The 16989-nt window shown below is 41.1% G+C and overlaps 1 protein-coding gene across 2 annotated transcripts in view; it reads right to left on the reverse strand.

Moving 5' to 3' along the window:
• Nucleotides 1-16581, reverse strand: part of UBE2J1 (ubiquitin conjugating enzyme E2 J1) — a 28475-nt gene extending 11894 nt beyond the window's left edge. For both annotated transcript variants that reach the window (XM_051777765.1, XM_051777764.1), the window contains exons 1-5: nt 16444-16581; nt 5015-5088; nt 3175-3306; nt 2518-2602; nt 1041-1146 (exon numbers count right to left, since the gene is read on the reverse strand). In XM_051777765.1, coding sequence (XP_051633725.1) covers nt 1041-1146; nt 2518-2602; nt 3175-3306; nt 5015-5088; nt 16444-16474 — 428 coding nt within the window. In that variant the 5' untranslated portion in view covers nt 16475-16581. The remainder of the gene's footprint in view (nt 1-1040; nt 1147-2517; nt 2603-3174; nt 3307-5014; nt 5089-16443) is intronic.
• Between the last annotated feature and the right edge of the window lie 408 nt (nt 16582-16989).

A 16989-nucleotide genomic window follows, 5' to 3' on the forward strand; every position in this document is an offset into this window, starting at 1 on the left:
GCCAGGATACTGCTGTGCCCTTCTCTGCTGCAAGGGCACACTGCTGCCTCAGGATCAGTCAGGTGCCCAACAGGACCTGCCCAACAGGTTCTCCCCCATCCAAGTTCTTTTCCAGCTAGTCAGCTGGTATTATTCCTCCCCAGGGGCAGGACTCTGCTCTTCTTTGTTGACCTTTGATGACATTCCTCCAGCCACAGTGTCCTCCAGTGGCAGCACAACCTTCTGGTGTTATTGGCTACTCCTCCCAGTTTTGTATCACCTGCCAACTTGCTGAGGGTGCACTCTGTCCCAGCGTCCAGGTCATTAATGACACTGAATAGCACTGGGCCCAGTGTTGACCCCTGGAGTACACCGGGCTGCAGCTGGATTTCATGTTGCTTATCACAATCCTTTGAGCCAGGCAGCTCAGCCAGTTCCTAATCCACCTTACTGTCCTTACTGACTTAGGCTGTACCTCAGGAATGAGGACGGTAAGGCAGAGAATGTCAAAAGCCTTGTTGAAGTCCCTATAAACATCCACTGCTCTCCCTTTCTCCACTAAGATAATCATTTCATCATAGTCACAAATCTAATCTTAAGTTAATTTCCTGAAGATCATTCAGAAGCAGTCGCTTCAGAATTTTGGCATAATTTCATTATTGTTATTATTTACTTAAGCACAATAATACATCATTATTTTGGTTTTCTCCCCCAGTTACACTTACTATCAATTCCATCATACTCCTTTTCCCTCCATGCTGCAATTACTGCTGTATCACAGTGTTAATTAGAGCTCCAAGCCTGAATTTTAGTTAAACCTCTAATATGACCACACAATGCTGGAAGGAACACAGCCCTCTCACTGTATTTTGTTTGACTAACTTCCAAGTTTGCACAATATTCAGAGAAAAAAACCCCACTACATATACAAGGCATTGAACTTGTTTTATACTTGGAATAAATGTAAAAGAATAGACTGAAGTGGCTTACTTTCTACTCAGTGTGTTACCCCAAAAGTGAGTGCATATATAGGTACCTATAGGAACAAGCTTAGTGCTTACTTCTTTGCAAGAGCTCTTCTTTCTTCTGGTGTGTAATCTAGAGATCCTATCGCTCCTTCACCTTTGGTTGGCATAAATCCAATAATGGCCAGTAAAGCTGTTCTTACTAAAATGGGAAAACAGAGTTAAAAACAAGGTGGCAGAAACAACTCTTATGTCACCTCATTCTAAACTCAGAAAAGTTGCAGTTCTGACTGCAAAACTTCATTATGTCCAAAGGAGCAGTGTGAATTTCACACAAGCAGCACTGGGGTTTTTTTGGTACACTGCAAGGTTTTCTTAATTTTTTTTAATGTCACATTGTAAAGAAAGGTAAGGCCATCAGCCAACACAGAGAAGAAAACACAAGTTGTCACAAAAATGTTGCATCATTATAAATACTAGAGTTCCAGACTTTAAAAATAGGTTCTGAAGATAAAATGGTAAGGCAGAACTAACATATAAATAAAGGAGGGAAGAATGTTCATAGCATTCTTTTTGTATGTGTTTTCTATTAGACATGAGTTCAGCAATTCAGTGCACACAAGCTCAGTGGTTTTCTATGCAGCAGAATTTGTTCCTTTTATGTCAACATGCTGGGGAAGGAACTCAAATACAACTGCTTGTAATCGAACTGTCATCTGAAACATCTCTTTGGACAACATCCACACTTGAATTTTGCTTTACATTTTGCTTCATGAACTTTAGGAATTCAAGACACTTTGCTAGTAGATTTGGTAAATAAATATCACGTGAAGATAAGTACCACATCACAGAAATAGGATATTTGTAACTCCTATTTAGAAACACAATATTTTCTACTCTTTAAAAAAAGATAAGAGACTCTACAAAAGTTGAAGAGTGGTGTGCTAGAAAACTCCTAAAATTTTATTAACATATTTTATAAGTGAAACTGATATACAAAGAAATAATTGATGCACTCTACTTAGCAAAACTAAAATTATATAAACACAAAAATACCACTTTGGTTTAATTGTGCAAACTCTCAATTTCTGTGATAATACTTAAAAAAATAAAGGTAGTTATTCTCAACTCAGACCATAATGTCTTTCCTCATGAGTGTTCAGAACTACAGCATTAAAATTAAAAACTCCCCTCAATTAATATTCAAGCTGTTTTAGTGATTACACAAAAACAGGGTAAAGTAATAGGATTTATTTTCATAAGAACAACTACAAAAAACCCCACAAAGAATATGCTAAGTAGTCTGAAAATTCTTAATGCTTGTGCATCAAAAAAAAGGAGAGCTCACCATGGCCCCTCAGTTTCTCAACCTTTTCACCCTGCTTTTATTTAATACCATCCCCAAATCCTCCTATGTCACTCTTTCAAGACCTTACATTTCTCAAATTCTCCCATACTTTTATGCCTCAAAATGTGTCCTTTCCCTCTATGCACATTCTTTGTGAGATTTTTTTTTAGTTTAAAGATCAGTTGCTTGATGGGGGGTATCATTTTCCAAATAATTGTTACTTACTACTCCATGAAGGCTGCCACGTTTCAGGATGATGCCCTGAGATGCTTAAACAAATTTTCTTCCCCACTTCAAACCTCCCATTGGCCTTCAAAAGAAGAGGAAGGATATAATAAAATATGCTGGAAGTTAAATCTTGGGGTTTGGTACAAGTTGTAAAAATTGTAATAAAAAAATTCTATATGCTAACAATAAATGATAGTTCTATTACTACCAACCTCACAAAATTGGCATTCAACTTTCTGAACAAAGAATTCTGTCATCTGACTCTATTAATGCATGAAGAAAACCTTCTACAAAACTGTGCACGGAGGAGGGCCTTTGCCTCAAACTACAGGTCTGTCTTCCTACATGTGAGTAATGTTTCCAATAGAAACCAAAAGGGCCCATGGAGAGTACAGAAGGTTAGACAATCACATCAGCAACATGATTTCTCCTGGAGAAGAAGTTTCCATTTATTAGGTGCAAAGCTTCAAGCAATTACAGATTACCAAAGCCACCTTGGAAGACTTCTGGACTTCAACTGACAGCATGAACTGTACTATGTCACCTTTCCTACAAAAATAACGTTATGTTACATGCCAAGAATCTCTCTCTCTCTGACACCTATGGTTAAATTGATGACATAAAAAAGAAAAACTAGTAAGCTTGCTTACTTACCGTCAGCAGAATAATGCTGGGTGGTTTCATGGGATATTCAGGTGGTAGCACTATTCGCCCATGATAAATCCCTCCATCAAAATCTGAATCTGGAGGGCCTCTAACAGTGAAGTGCCATTCAAAAAGATTATCCTAAAATGTCCCCATCAATGGAAGAAGAAAAAAAAGAAGAGTTTGTCACAGAAATAGACAACTACATGCCATTGTCTTGAACAAGGATAGGCTAAAGAAATGAAGCCAAAAATCAAATGGAAGGTTAAATAGAACCAACATAGCCCTAAGCATAAAATATTGTAGGCCTTCTAGCAATTTGCTTACACAATGACTTCACTGAAACCCTCAAAATGATTATTCAAACTCCTCACTCTAGTTGTATCAATTATGACAACAGTCTTATTACCCAACAGATGGAAAACTGAGTCAGATAAGAGAAAACTGGATCTTTGTCTCAGTAAACAATAATTTCTGGAGAACCAAGGGGATGCCTACACCAAGAAAGAACATTAATGACAGTCTCCCCAAAGCCCCTTCCATGCACATGACTTGACTCACATCGCAGAGAATTCACATCCTCTTTTGCTTCTCCACTAACAATCCTGAATCAGCTACTGTGCCTTACTGCAAGAGGAACACTTTGAAATTTAGATTATTTTCACTGGACATACAAATAACTCCTCATTATTTCTCTAGGGTTCTGAGTTTGGCTTTATGTATGAGAACCCATGCTGCCCACAACTTCCCAAATATTTACAAGCAAAACAACTCCTCCTGTTAGGATAGGAGTCCAAATGAGGCTTGCTGTCAGTGAATGACATCTCTCAACTAATGCTGAACCCAGGGTTGGGACTGCCCACCCAGTTACAACTTTTTCAAGTACACGAGGTGACTGTCAACATTTCCAGCATTTCCTTTCATCTGCCACTGTTCTCTTCCCAGCGAGTCACTGTTCTAATCCAGACATAAGACCTTCATGTCATCATCACAGCTGGGCTTCACGAACGAAGATTTGGGAAGGGCTCTACCACGTTTGTTGCAAGCGCGTTGAGACCTTCATGTAAGTTACAAATAATAGCATGAATTAAACCCTACATTTCACTACAGGAAAGGGAAACACAGGGTACAGATAAAAACTAGTTGATAGTATGGTATATTTTACAGCACCTAGGAACACACATTATTATGTAAGCAAGTTAAGCATGTTACGCATTTCTGTGAACAGCTAAATCAAACCTCCCAGCTGAATACCATAGAACACTGTCCTTTTAATTAATCCTGTGAAATCAGAAGGGATTTCTGTTTAAGCTTCTAACCACCAGAACATCATTGTCCTCTCAGCCCAAAAACTTAATTGGGTGCTAGGTGGACTTCTAGAAGCTTCTGTTTAAGTGAAATCTATGTCTCTTACAATGCATCCAGAACTGTACCCAGGGTTTTTCTTTAATGTAAAAGAGCAAAACCTTAGGGATCACCTAGGGTTAAATGTTTCATTGAGCAACTCAGCAACTGAGCCAGATATCAGGTTTGGGTGTATAAAGTTTAAGTTAAATATTATGCATTTATGCAGTCTCAGGAAAGAGATGGGGGAAAAAACATACCCATGCTATAAAACTACTCAGGTGTGATATAAACCCATTATTGTGCACTTTCACTGACAACCTGGAACTACAGTACCATTGAAGTGGAATTCTGATGCTGATTTCCCACACAGAAAAAAAAAAGGTCTGTTAGCATTTAAATATGCACATTTTCAATACCTATGCATTACAGAGAGGTATAATTAGAGTATATATGAATAACACTGCCTAACTAAAAGTTCTTGCAAACATATAGAGAAACAAACCTCCAAAGGCTGTGCATGATAATGATCTGTAGGATCCTTCAGTTCTGCAGCCTCTTTCATCAAACGTTTAACAGCTGAAAAAAAAGAAAGTGGAAATTAAGAAAATAAATTAATATGCATTGCATACTGTCCTAGTTAGGACAGCTGAGATCAGTTCATCATGGTGGGTGTAACCCAAAACTGTATTCTATAGCCTTCCATGTCATTTCCCAGAAACTAGACTATTGTTGTCAATAGACTATTCGCACCCTCTGCCCATAGAGCATGGTGGGTGTAACCCAAAACTGTATTCTATAGCCTCCCATGTCATTTCCCAGAAACTAGACTATTGTTGTCAATAGACTATTCGCACCTTCTGCCCATAGAGCCTGACTCCTCAGGCTATAAACTAGGTGTTAAGAGGCCTGTGAGATAGGAAGATGTTTCTGTCCTCACACCCTTTGTGAACTCCCCGCCCTGAGGAGAGTACCAAGCATTCCTGCCCGAACTGGAGGATATATAATCTTGGAGTTTTGGAACATTTTGGAACCCACTCGTGGGATCCAGAGGATGGCTGCATCTCATCGCTCTCAACCAGACTTAGACCACCACTGGACTGCGATCACCAGTTCTGGCCAGACTGCAGCAGCTCTCCCACCAGCAGGTTCTTCCCCTCTCCCTTTACTTTGGACTCAAACAGGGCCCAAGGAACACCACTTTGTTCAGGCCCCAGGGTACTGGGTTACACATTTGGGTTTTTGTGGGTTGAGACCAATTGTTTGTTTGTATTATTGTACTTACTGTATTATTTTAATAAATTGTTATTCTGACTTATAATCTCTCCTTTGAGTTGGGTTCATCCCCCCTGCTGGTTAACTTTTAAACCAGCACACATACAAAAATACATAAACATTTCACTCTTTTCCACTAACTAACCTTTTCCAGCATATACCAGCTTCTTCACTAGAGTTCATAGTTCAAGACACAATATAAACTACTCACGATGAATAAACCTTAAATGAGTTATACAAGTATAAAGTCATAAAAAATATGTTGCATGGTCAGAGTTTCTCAACACTGAACACTGGGACTAAAGTAGTTTTATACTAATAATTGCACCAAAGACATGAGGAAAAATAACAGTTTCAGACTACAAGATGTACAAGGCTAACAACCTCAATATTTTATTATAAAGGACATCATGTGAATCTTTAAACAACTGTCAGCTTTGTCCTGACACCTCCCATGACAGTCACATGACTACTACCTTAGTTGTTCAAAAGGAGGTCACAGTAAGATTTGAGAGAAACCAACACATCAACAGTAAGAGGAGATGAAGTTTTATATTAGATTTGAAAATGCACATGCATGGCCAGAAAAATTTACCCAGGGTCTTTGCTCTTTGAAACTGCTACCGAGTGTGGACAGACAGGTATTTTTCTATCCTAAATTCAGGATAGTCATTAGTAACCCTCTCTAATGTTCTACTTCAGAAATATCAGCATCATCTGTATCTTCTGCATCTCCTTTTTCTGGAACTTTAGTAAGTTCTATTACATCACTTGTCCTGCCAGGTGCCCTAATGTGCATCTTATGTTAACGCCTAATAAAAAACTCAGCCAAACTGAAGAGCAGACTGAACATAAGAACTGCAGACAAGAAATTCAAGGATGCCACCTCATGAATAAGGTCAGGTAGAAAGTTCTTATTCCCTCCTACATACAGGAAAAAGTGCAAATACCAGTTACCTCTTTAATCAATGACATAGGAACAGGATACCTTAATCCATCCTCCACACTCAATTCAAACCCCGAGTGTCCCTGCCACTCATGTAATTATTTAACTACAAAGAAGGAGAAACACTGCTCAAATTTCCTTACAGTGTAAGCATTAAGATACAGTGAAAGTGAACTGCAGTTCCTTGATTTACAAAGCCTCATATCACCAGATGACTGTAGGCTTTGTAGCATGCTCAGACACCAGGGCTTTACTCACTTTCATGATGATGAGAGGAAAGCTACTCTAACCTACCCACAGAGAAATTTAATTCTAATCTACTGTGAAAAGCTCTTTTCCTCCTTCACACTTCTCAACAGCTATAAACAACAGCTCAAAGTTTAATAATTTCACTTATTACAACCCAAAAAGAAAACAGACTATGTGGAATTTTGTCCCAATTATGCAGTTGCCAGGGGGAGATGTCAATCAAATGCCCTGCAGAACCCCCCACATCCTGTGGCTCCACTGAATAACACTTTGTCTTCATCTTCATTAAGGTTTATCAGTTCATTAGCAGGGAATAAGAAAACCAGTCTGGACCAGAAAAAGCTTCAGACCCAACACTGCTTCACAGCCAACAAGCCTGGGCATTTGCCTTCAGAATGAGGATGAGCTAATTCAGGACTGAACACCCAGTGAAGCAAAAGGGTAACCATGAGAAAACTGAGAACATACATAACAAAGCCTAATGAAGACAGAATAGTCATGGACAAGGTAGACAACTGTTACTGAGATTTCGGAGACCAAGAGGGACCAAGACAGAAATACAGTCTCCCCTATTAGCACCATGTGCAGTTACCCACGATCACTGAGGGACAACTACTAGAGAAAAATATTATTCCACTCCTGGGGCATAAAATACAGCAAAATCTAATTTAGCTTTTGTATATCATAGTGCAAATTTGCTTATAAAATGTTTTCAGTATTAACCAACCTAGGATATCTAAAGAATATATCAGGTGACCTAACTGCAGCCTTCCAGTACCTGAAGGGAGCCTAAAAGAAAGAGGGAGAGGGACTTTTTACAAGAGCATGTAGTGACAGGACAAGGGAGAGTGGCTTCAGAGTAGGTTTAGACTAGATATTATGAGGAAGTTCTTTGCTGTGAGGGTGGTAAGGCAGTGGAACAGGTTGCCCTGAGAAGCTGAGGATGCCCCATCCCTGGAAATGTTAAAGGCCAGGTTGGATGGAACTCTGAGCAACCTGGTCTAATGAAAGGTGTCCCTGCCCCCAGTATGGGGGTTGGAACTAGATGATCTTAAGGTCCCTTCAACCCAAGCTTTTCTATGATTCTAAGAAGCAGATGTATACAAAAAAGGCTGAGAGGTGGGGCTGTTCAGCCTGGAGAACAGAAGGCTCTGGGGAGACCTTACCGTGGCACTTCAATACCTAGAAGATGCTTCCAAGAAAGAAACTTTCTACCACAGCCTGTTGGGACAGGACACGGAGCAATGATTTTAACGTCAAAGAGAGTAGCTTTAGATTGGACATATGGAAGGAACTCTCTCTGGTGAGTGTGGTGAGGCACTGGCACAGGTTGCCCAGAGAAGCTCTGGATGCCTCATCCCTGGAAATGCTGAAGGTCAAATTGAATGGAGCTTTGAGCTGTGATCTAGTTGAAGGTGTCCCTGCCTGTAGCAGGAAGGCTGGACTACTCCTTTAAAGATCCCTCCCAGCAAAAAACATTCTGTGGTTCTCTTTCCATATTGCTGAAAAATGTCAACTGACAGGATGCAAGAAAAGCCCGGAGCGATAAAGGTTCATTCTGAGAACGTGTGATCCAGTGAAGAAAGCATTAAATTGTTTCTTCTTTAAGCACTGCTGCAATATTCATGAACACAGTCCCTCCTTTGGCTACTGAAAACCTCGATGAAAGAAACAATCAAAATTCGCAGTCTGCCTGCAACAAGTACATGACATTCTTATCCAAATATCATTAAAAAGAGTTTTGATGCAAAATATGGTATTTCAACTCACTTAAAGTCACACTGAATCATCTGAGTAAATGCTTGGCAATGGCAATTCCGAAAAATGAGAATGGTTTGGGCCCATTCAAAATAAAAAACTGCAAACTGTCAATAAAGTCAAAGAGTATCACTAATATAGCCAAAAAAAAAATTAAAATCAAGACATTCAGTTTGTAAAAGATGGGTTTTAGAGACAAAATAGTCATTTTTTAATGTGGCATGACCATCAGCATGAGAAGTAGTCATGCTTTCACAGGTACACTCAGCAACACTTTATTATAATGTTCATCAAAATTAAGTCTTCAGGAAATTTAGTGCCTGGACTAACACTAGGGAAAAATGGGAGCTCCTACTCAGCAGGAAGTGTGGGAGCTCTCTACTGCTCTGGGAAGGGAAGGAAAGAAAGAGTGGGTGCTATGGGTCAGAGGCTCTGCCTGACAATCTGCCTATTGTATTACACTAAACTTAACAAATTTTTCCAAAAAGCAAAACATGGATATTAAATTCTGAGAACCGAATTTAAAGCCACCAGCTTGCTTTAGGATTGAGCAGTGGTGGAATAATTAATGAGCAAAATTTGCACAATGCATGCATGTCCGATTTGTAGATTTATTTCTAACAAAAACTGTTTCCTGTCAAATCTCACTTTTATTGTTGTTTACTTCAAGCTATCCTGAAACTTCTGTTCCCACAACTGTTTCGCTTGGATATTTCTTGAGGTCACATTCAGGTACTTCTGCTATCGTGCCCAAGTCTGTACCTTGTGGCTGGGAAACTTCTATATACAGAAAATTCAAGTGATCAGTCTTCACAAATGCCAGTATTACTGCTTAAAGTAATTTGAATACTGGTGGTGTTCTCTCAGTAAAATATCATGTCTTTTTTTAAAAAAAAAAAAAAAAAAAAGATTGTGCATGACAGGATCTTCCTCAAATGGACAGGAACCATTTCATTCTATCAATTTTCAGTTCTACTGTTTGAAAAAGAAAACACATAATGAACAAATAAATAAAGGAACCCAAAACAGCTGGCATACAGCTAGAGATCTCTTAATCTTTCAAGCTGACTTATCTGATCTGGGAAAAAAGGAATAAAACAACCTGACAGCTTTTACTGCTTCAGCAAATGCTTTCTACCATTTTTTTATTTTTTTCTTCATTTTAAGTAAGATTTAGACATCTACACAGGAGAAATACAGAAAAAGTAGTACTTTTTTCCCAAGGCTCTGCTGACCAGCATAAGTAAGGACACAGTTTACTTGTTGAACACAGGTTTTCCTATAAAACCCTTCATCCCAGAGAAACTTTTATAACTTCTCAGTTCACTTAAGCTATTAGTAAAATACAAGCTATCAGTATTATGTGTTTGTCTATTAATGATGTTACTATGTACAATTAGGAAAAATATTAGACAGTAATTTTAGAAGAATTAAAATCACAAAACAGTGTTTCCTCCCCCTCCATTCCATATCTGACCTCTGAGCTAAGACTGCCTGACCCATGGCTGGTGTAACCACCAAATGACTTCAGAGCTCACTGTGCTGAGAGTCACCTGCTGAATCACCACCACCAGTCCTCCCAGCAGCCCAAAGCACCCAGAAACCCATTAACACAAACTGCCTCTACTGGCATTCAAAATAAAACCCCATTTACTAAAGATATCTTTAAATTTCATGTAAGGAGAAAAATAACAGTGAATAATAGTCAATAGTTCACCTGCCCAAAGACTGGATAAGTCCATTAAAAAATAAAGTAAGGATTAGGTTTTGTAAAGTACATAGAAATTCCTGTAAGGTGACAACACTTGATGAGCTTTGACATTCCAAATCCAAAAAAAAAAATCACCCTAATTGATGTGGTCACTAAAGCATGCAAGAGAAGAGTCACAACAGACTGGAGAGTTATGAAATACTTTTACAACAGCTCTTTGATATGGAGTGTGGTATCTTTTCAAGTAGTGTTGAACTCTAGAGGGCAGTTTATTAAATCTAAACATGCAGTGACTCTAACAGGTTCATCACAGCAACCCGCACAGTGTCACTGGGTCACTTTGTATCAACCACTCCTTGTGGACGCGATTCCCCTGGACAGCTCAGAACCTGTGAATGATGTGTGATCACTACTGAACTAAAAACAACAGAAGAGGAAAAAGGGGGGCTTGAGATAAGTACTCTGAAATACCAATTACAATCTTTCTGGAGAATAGTGTTAAGGGGTATCTACTCTTGAAATAAATCCGAGTTACCACATTTTCAAGTGAGCTCCACATCACTAGTGCTCTTCTCTACCCCTGCATTCCTTCTGTTTATTCATTTTGCCCCCATCTTAACCCTTCCAAGTTCACATTTGTCTTTAAATAGATTTTTCAGTTCCTGTAGACATTTTTGTATATCATTTCACAAAATTGTGGCTATATTTTCATAAAAATTTGCATATCAGTTTGTAGACACTTATTTTTTAATCAAGACTACAATTAAAGTTTCGTAAGGATCCAGATACCTGATCTTTATTAAAAAAGGCCCAAACAAATAAATGTCCCAGTCGCACCCATCCAAAATAAAATCCCTGGAAGACAGATGAAACTTCCACTTGGGCAAGTCCTTTAAACTGCTGATGAGGAGAATATACTACATATTTTCTTTCTTTAAAACTCTTTTACGAAATATTCCCTACCACCTCTGTCTATGATGGGACAGTGGACTGCATATATCTTTGCTCTGATAACTCAGCAACCAAGCAAAGATTTACAGATATTTACAGATTTTTCAATCTTCTGGAACCAGAAAGCCAGCAGTAGAAGAAGTAACCCATAATGCCAACAATCCTTCCCATACTGCCACTGGCCACCTCATCAAACCTACATCCTTCAGTACCAGAGGAATGAGCAAAACGAAGAAGAGTTAAAATTTCAGTCTTGGTCTCCTTAAAATGGTGAACAGCATCACCATTTTAAAGTCATCTCTACCAAAATCTCCTACAGTTTCAACATCATTATTCTAAATATCATAAAGTATGGAACACAATTCTTCGTACTAAAGAAATCACACTCCTCTGTCCAAATGAAAACAAATTAAGACAATTAAGTGGTTCATCATTGAACATCACTGCTTCTGTGATCTTCTCTATCAGTCAGGTTTTCATTTTATGCCGATCTCATGCAACAAGACAAAACAATTGTCCTTACAAACCTGAAATGTATAACTGCAGAATTGTAACAACTGTCTGGGGCAGCCACAGGTCACAAAATTGCTTTTATTTTCAGATTTGGTGTCTTGGTTTAAGCCCAGCCGGCAACTAAAGACCACTTCCTCCCAGTGCTACACCCTGGTGGGAGGAGTATGGGGGGGAGGGAAAAGTAAAACTTCTGGGTTGAGATAAGAACAGTTTAATAAATGAAATAAAATAAAATATAATAATAATAATGATAATAACAAAATTAATTATAATTATGGTAATGAAAAAGAGAGAGACAGAGAAATAAAATCCCAGGAAAACAAGGGATGCTCACCACCCACTAACCAATGCCCAGCACGTCCCCAGCAGCAATTGGTCCCTCCCAACTTATACACTGGGCATGACGTTCTGTGGTATGGAATATCTCTTTGGACAGTTTGGGTCAGCTGTCCTGCCCTTGCTCCCTGACTTCTTGTGTCCCTCCTTACTGGCAGAGCACATGACACAGAAAAGTGTAAGCACCACTTAGCCACAACCAAAACACCAGTGTGTTATCAATATTATTCTCACACTAAATCCAAACCACAGCACCGAACCAGCTACTAGGGAAAAAAAATGAAATCTATCCCAGCCAAAAATGGGACTTCTGGTTTGGCAGTTCCTTTGACTTCTGCTACCAAACAAATAGAAATGCCATTTGCCAAGAACGCCAGCTGCTTTCCATCATTAGGGTCTCAGATATTCCCTTTCTCAAGACCCTAAATAGCTGTTTTACATCTTCACAGTTTCACGTACATTCTTTCACAAGACCCACAAACCTTCTGTACTCATACAAAGTTTAACAACTATAAAAAAAAGAATGCTTTTAATTAGTCTCATCTTGCTTTCTTCTCACCCTCAGAAACAATCAACCTTTAGCCCTCATCTCCCTCAGGGCAGCAGGAAGTACAGTACTCTTCTTGTATTTACAATTCAAAACAATTGTTCAGTCAACACAACGGGAGGTAAAACTTACCAAATGTAAAGTGCTTGTTGAACACGCACAGATCAAACAATGTCTTCAGTCTTAATAAATTTTTAACATCTGTTCAACTTTTTATTTTTACACAATCTATCCTTATTTCATACACGGAAGGTACTAAGCAGCTCAGTAGCTACTGGCTGTTTCCTATCGACTCTGTTCTATTAACAAAGAACAGACATATGCTTGTTGGCAAGGAACAGCGTACAAAGTACAGAGTGGAGAAAGAATTATAGTTTGAAGAAGCAGCAGCAAATGCATTGAAGATGACAGCTAAGAGGATCACAATCTCAGCATTGTTATGCTTCCTGTATGTCCAAGATCCCAAAGCACTGGGCAACAAAGGCGGGATATACGTGCCACGCCTCTCTCCAAGTGCTCTCCCCAGGCCTCCAGTGCTCTCCCTAATCAAATTCTCGATGAGGTGGTCTGCTGAAAACAAAACCAACTCTGTCCACAACAAAATAAAAAAGCACTGTTGTTTGTGGGCTCTGTGTGAAGCACTGTAAGTAGCTGTTCATAATTCTTCAAGTGTCTGTGCTAATACCTGCTCAGACGCCTGGTAACAGCCTATGTGAAAGAGAGAGACTGTCACTACAGAAACAGTGACTACAAGATTTGGTGTCTGATCTTGCAGCAGGCTAAGGGTCACAGCTCTTGGGGAAAAAAAAAAAGTAAAGAGATTATTCCAAGTAGCTGTCTTATAAATTTCAGAAAATAGGGATGTTCCTGAAGCATGAAGAGGATGAAGTCTGTGCTTTAGTCAGCTGAGCTTTAATATTGATGCAAGAGGTTTATCAACCATATGGCAGCAGGCTGATATACATTGACTAATTCATTTTGAAATCCTAAGACAAAAAATAGCTTGCCCTTTTACAAGTGCCAAAAATACACACAAAAATATGAAGCAACAGCTTACAAGGCTTTGCTTTATTGCAGCAATACAAAGAAGTTTGAAGTGCAGAGTGTGAAATTTCTTCCCTTCCAAAATTAATGGCCTTTTGGGGAAGAAATAAAAAAGGAAATTTAAGTTCATAGGCAGTGCAAGAAGACAGGGTCAGGTGAATGTCCCCATAGCTTCTTGCCCTTATAAAGGGTAACTGACAGGAGCCAGCAGCAGCTTGGCCATGCCCAGACCTGCAGTGGCCACGGGCTGTACCTATGGCAAACCGAGACCTGCCAGAGCACCAGCTGTGCTGCCTCTCATCGACAGAGACACGGTGTGAAGGAGAACAACCTGCTTTGCATTATGGAGAGTTACCATCTTTTAGATATGTCAGGATGAACTCACAGCCATAGAAACCAGGATAAGGAAGAAGACGAACACGCTGCCTAGGAGCAATCAGCAGCACGACAAAGCTGTGCAGCAATATTGCACTTTAGGTGATCTGCTTGAAAGCACACAAAAAGCACGGCACTAGAGAGGCAAATTGATCCCCACTCATCAATCTGGTCTAGCATAGCCCCTCACAGAAGAGGGATCCATATATAACCACAGATGAACTTCAATTCCTGACACAGCTCTACAGCAGATTTTGGTTTAAAAATGAAGATCAATAAAAGCACAAGTTTATTTTAACAAAATTTTCCTATTTGAAATCTGTTTTCCTCTATGATATTTCAGCAAAAGCCTACTATAATCATTAAAACAACTTATACTAAAATGGTAAGTAGTATTTGCCCTCTTTAAAACTACGGAGCAGACAGAAGTCACCATTTGGAAACAGTTTTGCTCAAGTTCAAAAGCAGATTTCAACAGGAGAAGCCTCTTGTACAGGTACAAAATTATTACTTTTTCCACTCTGTCTCAAGATAGCACATTCCAAATCCCTAAAGCTGACCTAAAGGTTACCAGCTTGGGTCTTCCTCTATTCAAGTCAAGGCAACAACAACAGGCACAAGGACAGCTACTAGTTCTAAAGCCTTAGAGGGCTCAGGTATCAAAATAATCCTGTTAGTCCACAGATGACACAACCACTTGAAATAGGAAATATGGTGGATTTTTTCATGTATTTTCAGTGCATTTACATTAACTGAAACCATCTTAATGTCAGAATACTCTACATTCATTTTCCTATGGAACAGCACGGGTGCTGAAAATCAAGTCCGCTAAAGGTAGTTTTCTCTTGAAATTAAGGGAAACTAGCAACAACAGAGAGGAATATTTCTAAATTAAACCACAAATATTTGTCCTCTCCACCCAGATCTCAGGGGCTCATCACACAGCACACCAGCACTGTTTTCAATGACGTGGCAAACCACACCTAGTGAGCATGTTTGTGTGGCCTTCTAAATTCACATATGCCACATATCCAGCACATCACCCTAAAAAAAGAAAAGTATTCCTTCCTGGTATTTTAAACTTATACAAGTTCATTATTTGCTTAGTGACCCTTCTTATCTCTCAGTTATGCAACTTGGGTGTGAGGGTAAGGAACATAATTTAGCAACAGATATATCATCCACATGAAGTATGTTTGTAAACAAGCTTGTCATTGACATATGTATGGTACAAGTCATCATAGCATTCAGTTTCTCCCCACCTTCCATGCTCCCATACAGGATGGTATTATTAAGGAATAAAGCCACTCTTCGAAGCTGATAATGCTTAATTCTCAAAGCCAGATATGGGGAAAGCAAGGGCAAGACAGCGACTGACATACAAACCCAACTTGACTTTACAAGCTGTGGGAGAGGTTTTGCTCCAGCAGCGTCAGCCCTCCAGCTGTGCAAGCAGCTCCCAGGGGGGGAAGCCCGAGCACAGCTGGTCAGGGGCCACTGATCCAACACAGCCATACAGGAGGGACACGACCTGCCCTCCATTCCCTTTCCTGGGAAGCAAAACCTTCTCTTCCAGTAGTATTTCTCCTGGCATCGCCCACATCTCTTGAGGCACCTCTCTCACTTTAAGGATTCAAAAGAAAGCTTAGGAGTTGTAGGTATGAATTTTAACATGGAAACATGTTAAGTCAAACATGTGAACAAACACACACACATAAGTAAACACAGCCTGTATAGCAACACTTCAACGAAACAACCTGACGCCACCCAGGCTAAGTGACCCTTGCCAATCCGTCCCCTCACAGGCACCTGCTTGGACAGGAGGCGATGCCAGAGGAGCAGGGCACACACAGCCATTTACCTTTGACAAAGGGTTCAAAGGTACGTTTCCAGGAACCAGCAAAAAAACGCGTGGGCACACACAGAGACCTGGCAGCTGGCGTGTTTTGAACCGAATTAAGCTCGGAGGGCGGTTCCAGCGCCATCGCACTGCGAAGGAGAACGGACCCGGCCGGCCTCCGCCTGAACGCCGCCGCTCCCCGGCGGAACCACCACGGCGGCACCGCCGCGGCCGCGGCCCCGTCCCTCCCCGACGCCGTGATCCCCGTCTCTCCTCCCCGCCACGGCCTTGGCCCCGGCTGCGGCCCCCGAGCCCCCCGCGACCCGGCCGCATCGGCCCGGGCAGCCCGTCAGGCCCCGCCGCCGCCCCCGCCCGGCCCCGCCGCCTACCCGGGCTCTTGAGGTTGTACCGGGCCTCCATGGCAGCGGGCACCGCTCGCTGCCTCCGCGGCGGCTCCGGCGGCCGGGGGAGGAGGAAGGCCGGGCCCAGCCCCGCCCGCCTCGCCTTGGGAAACTCCCCTGACGTGGCAGCGGCGGCGACAGCCCCGCCAGGACCGCGGGGGGAGGCACCTGCCGGCCGGCACCGCCCCGGGCCCGGCCCCGGAACTGCAGCCGGCAGGGGATGGGTGGTGCGGTACCCGGGCTGAGGCGGTGCTGTGGGGGCTGCAGGAGAGAAAATGCCCCGTCTGCGTGCCCGGCTCGTCTCAGCCTCCACCCACAGAGATGATGGGATGAGGTGCTCGGGACTTCATGGTTTGAAAACCATGGGTTTGAAAACTGGGAGTTTAGAAAAGGGGCTTCCAAGACCCCACAGACCCAGCGCGCACCTCAGCCCAAAAGACTTAACTGTACTGTAAGACTTAGCAGCATCTTGTTTGTTGGTTTTCAGGATCGTGAAAGACTGAAACGGTATCATACGGCAATGATTGTTAGCTT

This window comes from Manacus candei, unplaced genomic scaffold, assembly GCF_025592945.1.
Source record: "Manacus candei isolate 608988 ecotype Guabito, Panama unplaced genomic scaffold, ASM2559294v1 h1tg000011l, whole genome shotgun sequence".
NCBI classification, from domain to species: Eukaryota; Metazoa; Chordata; class Aves; order Passeriformes; family Pipridae; genus Manacus; species Manacus candei.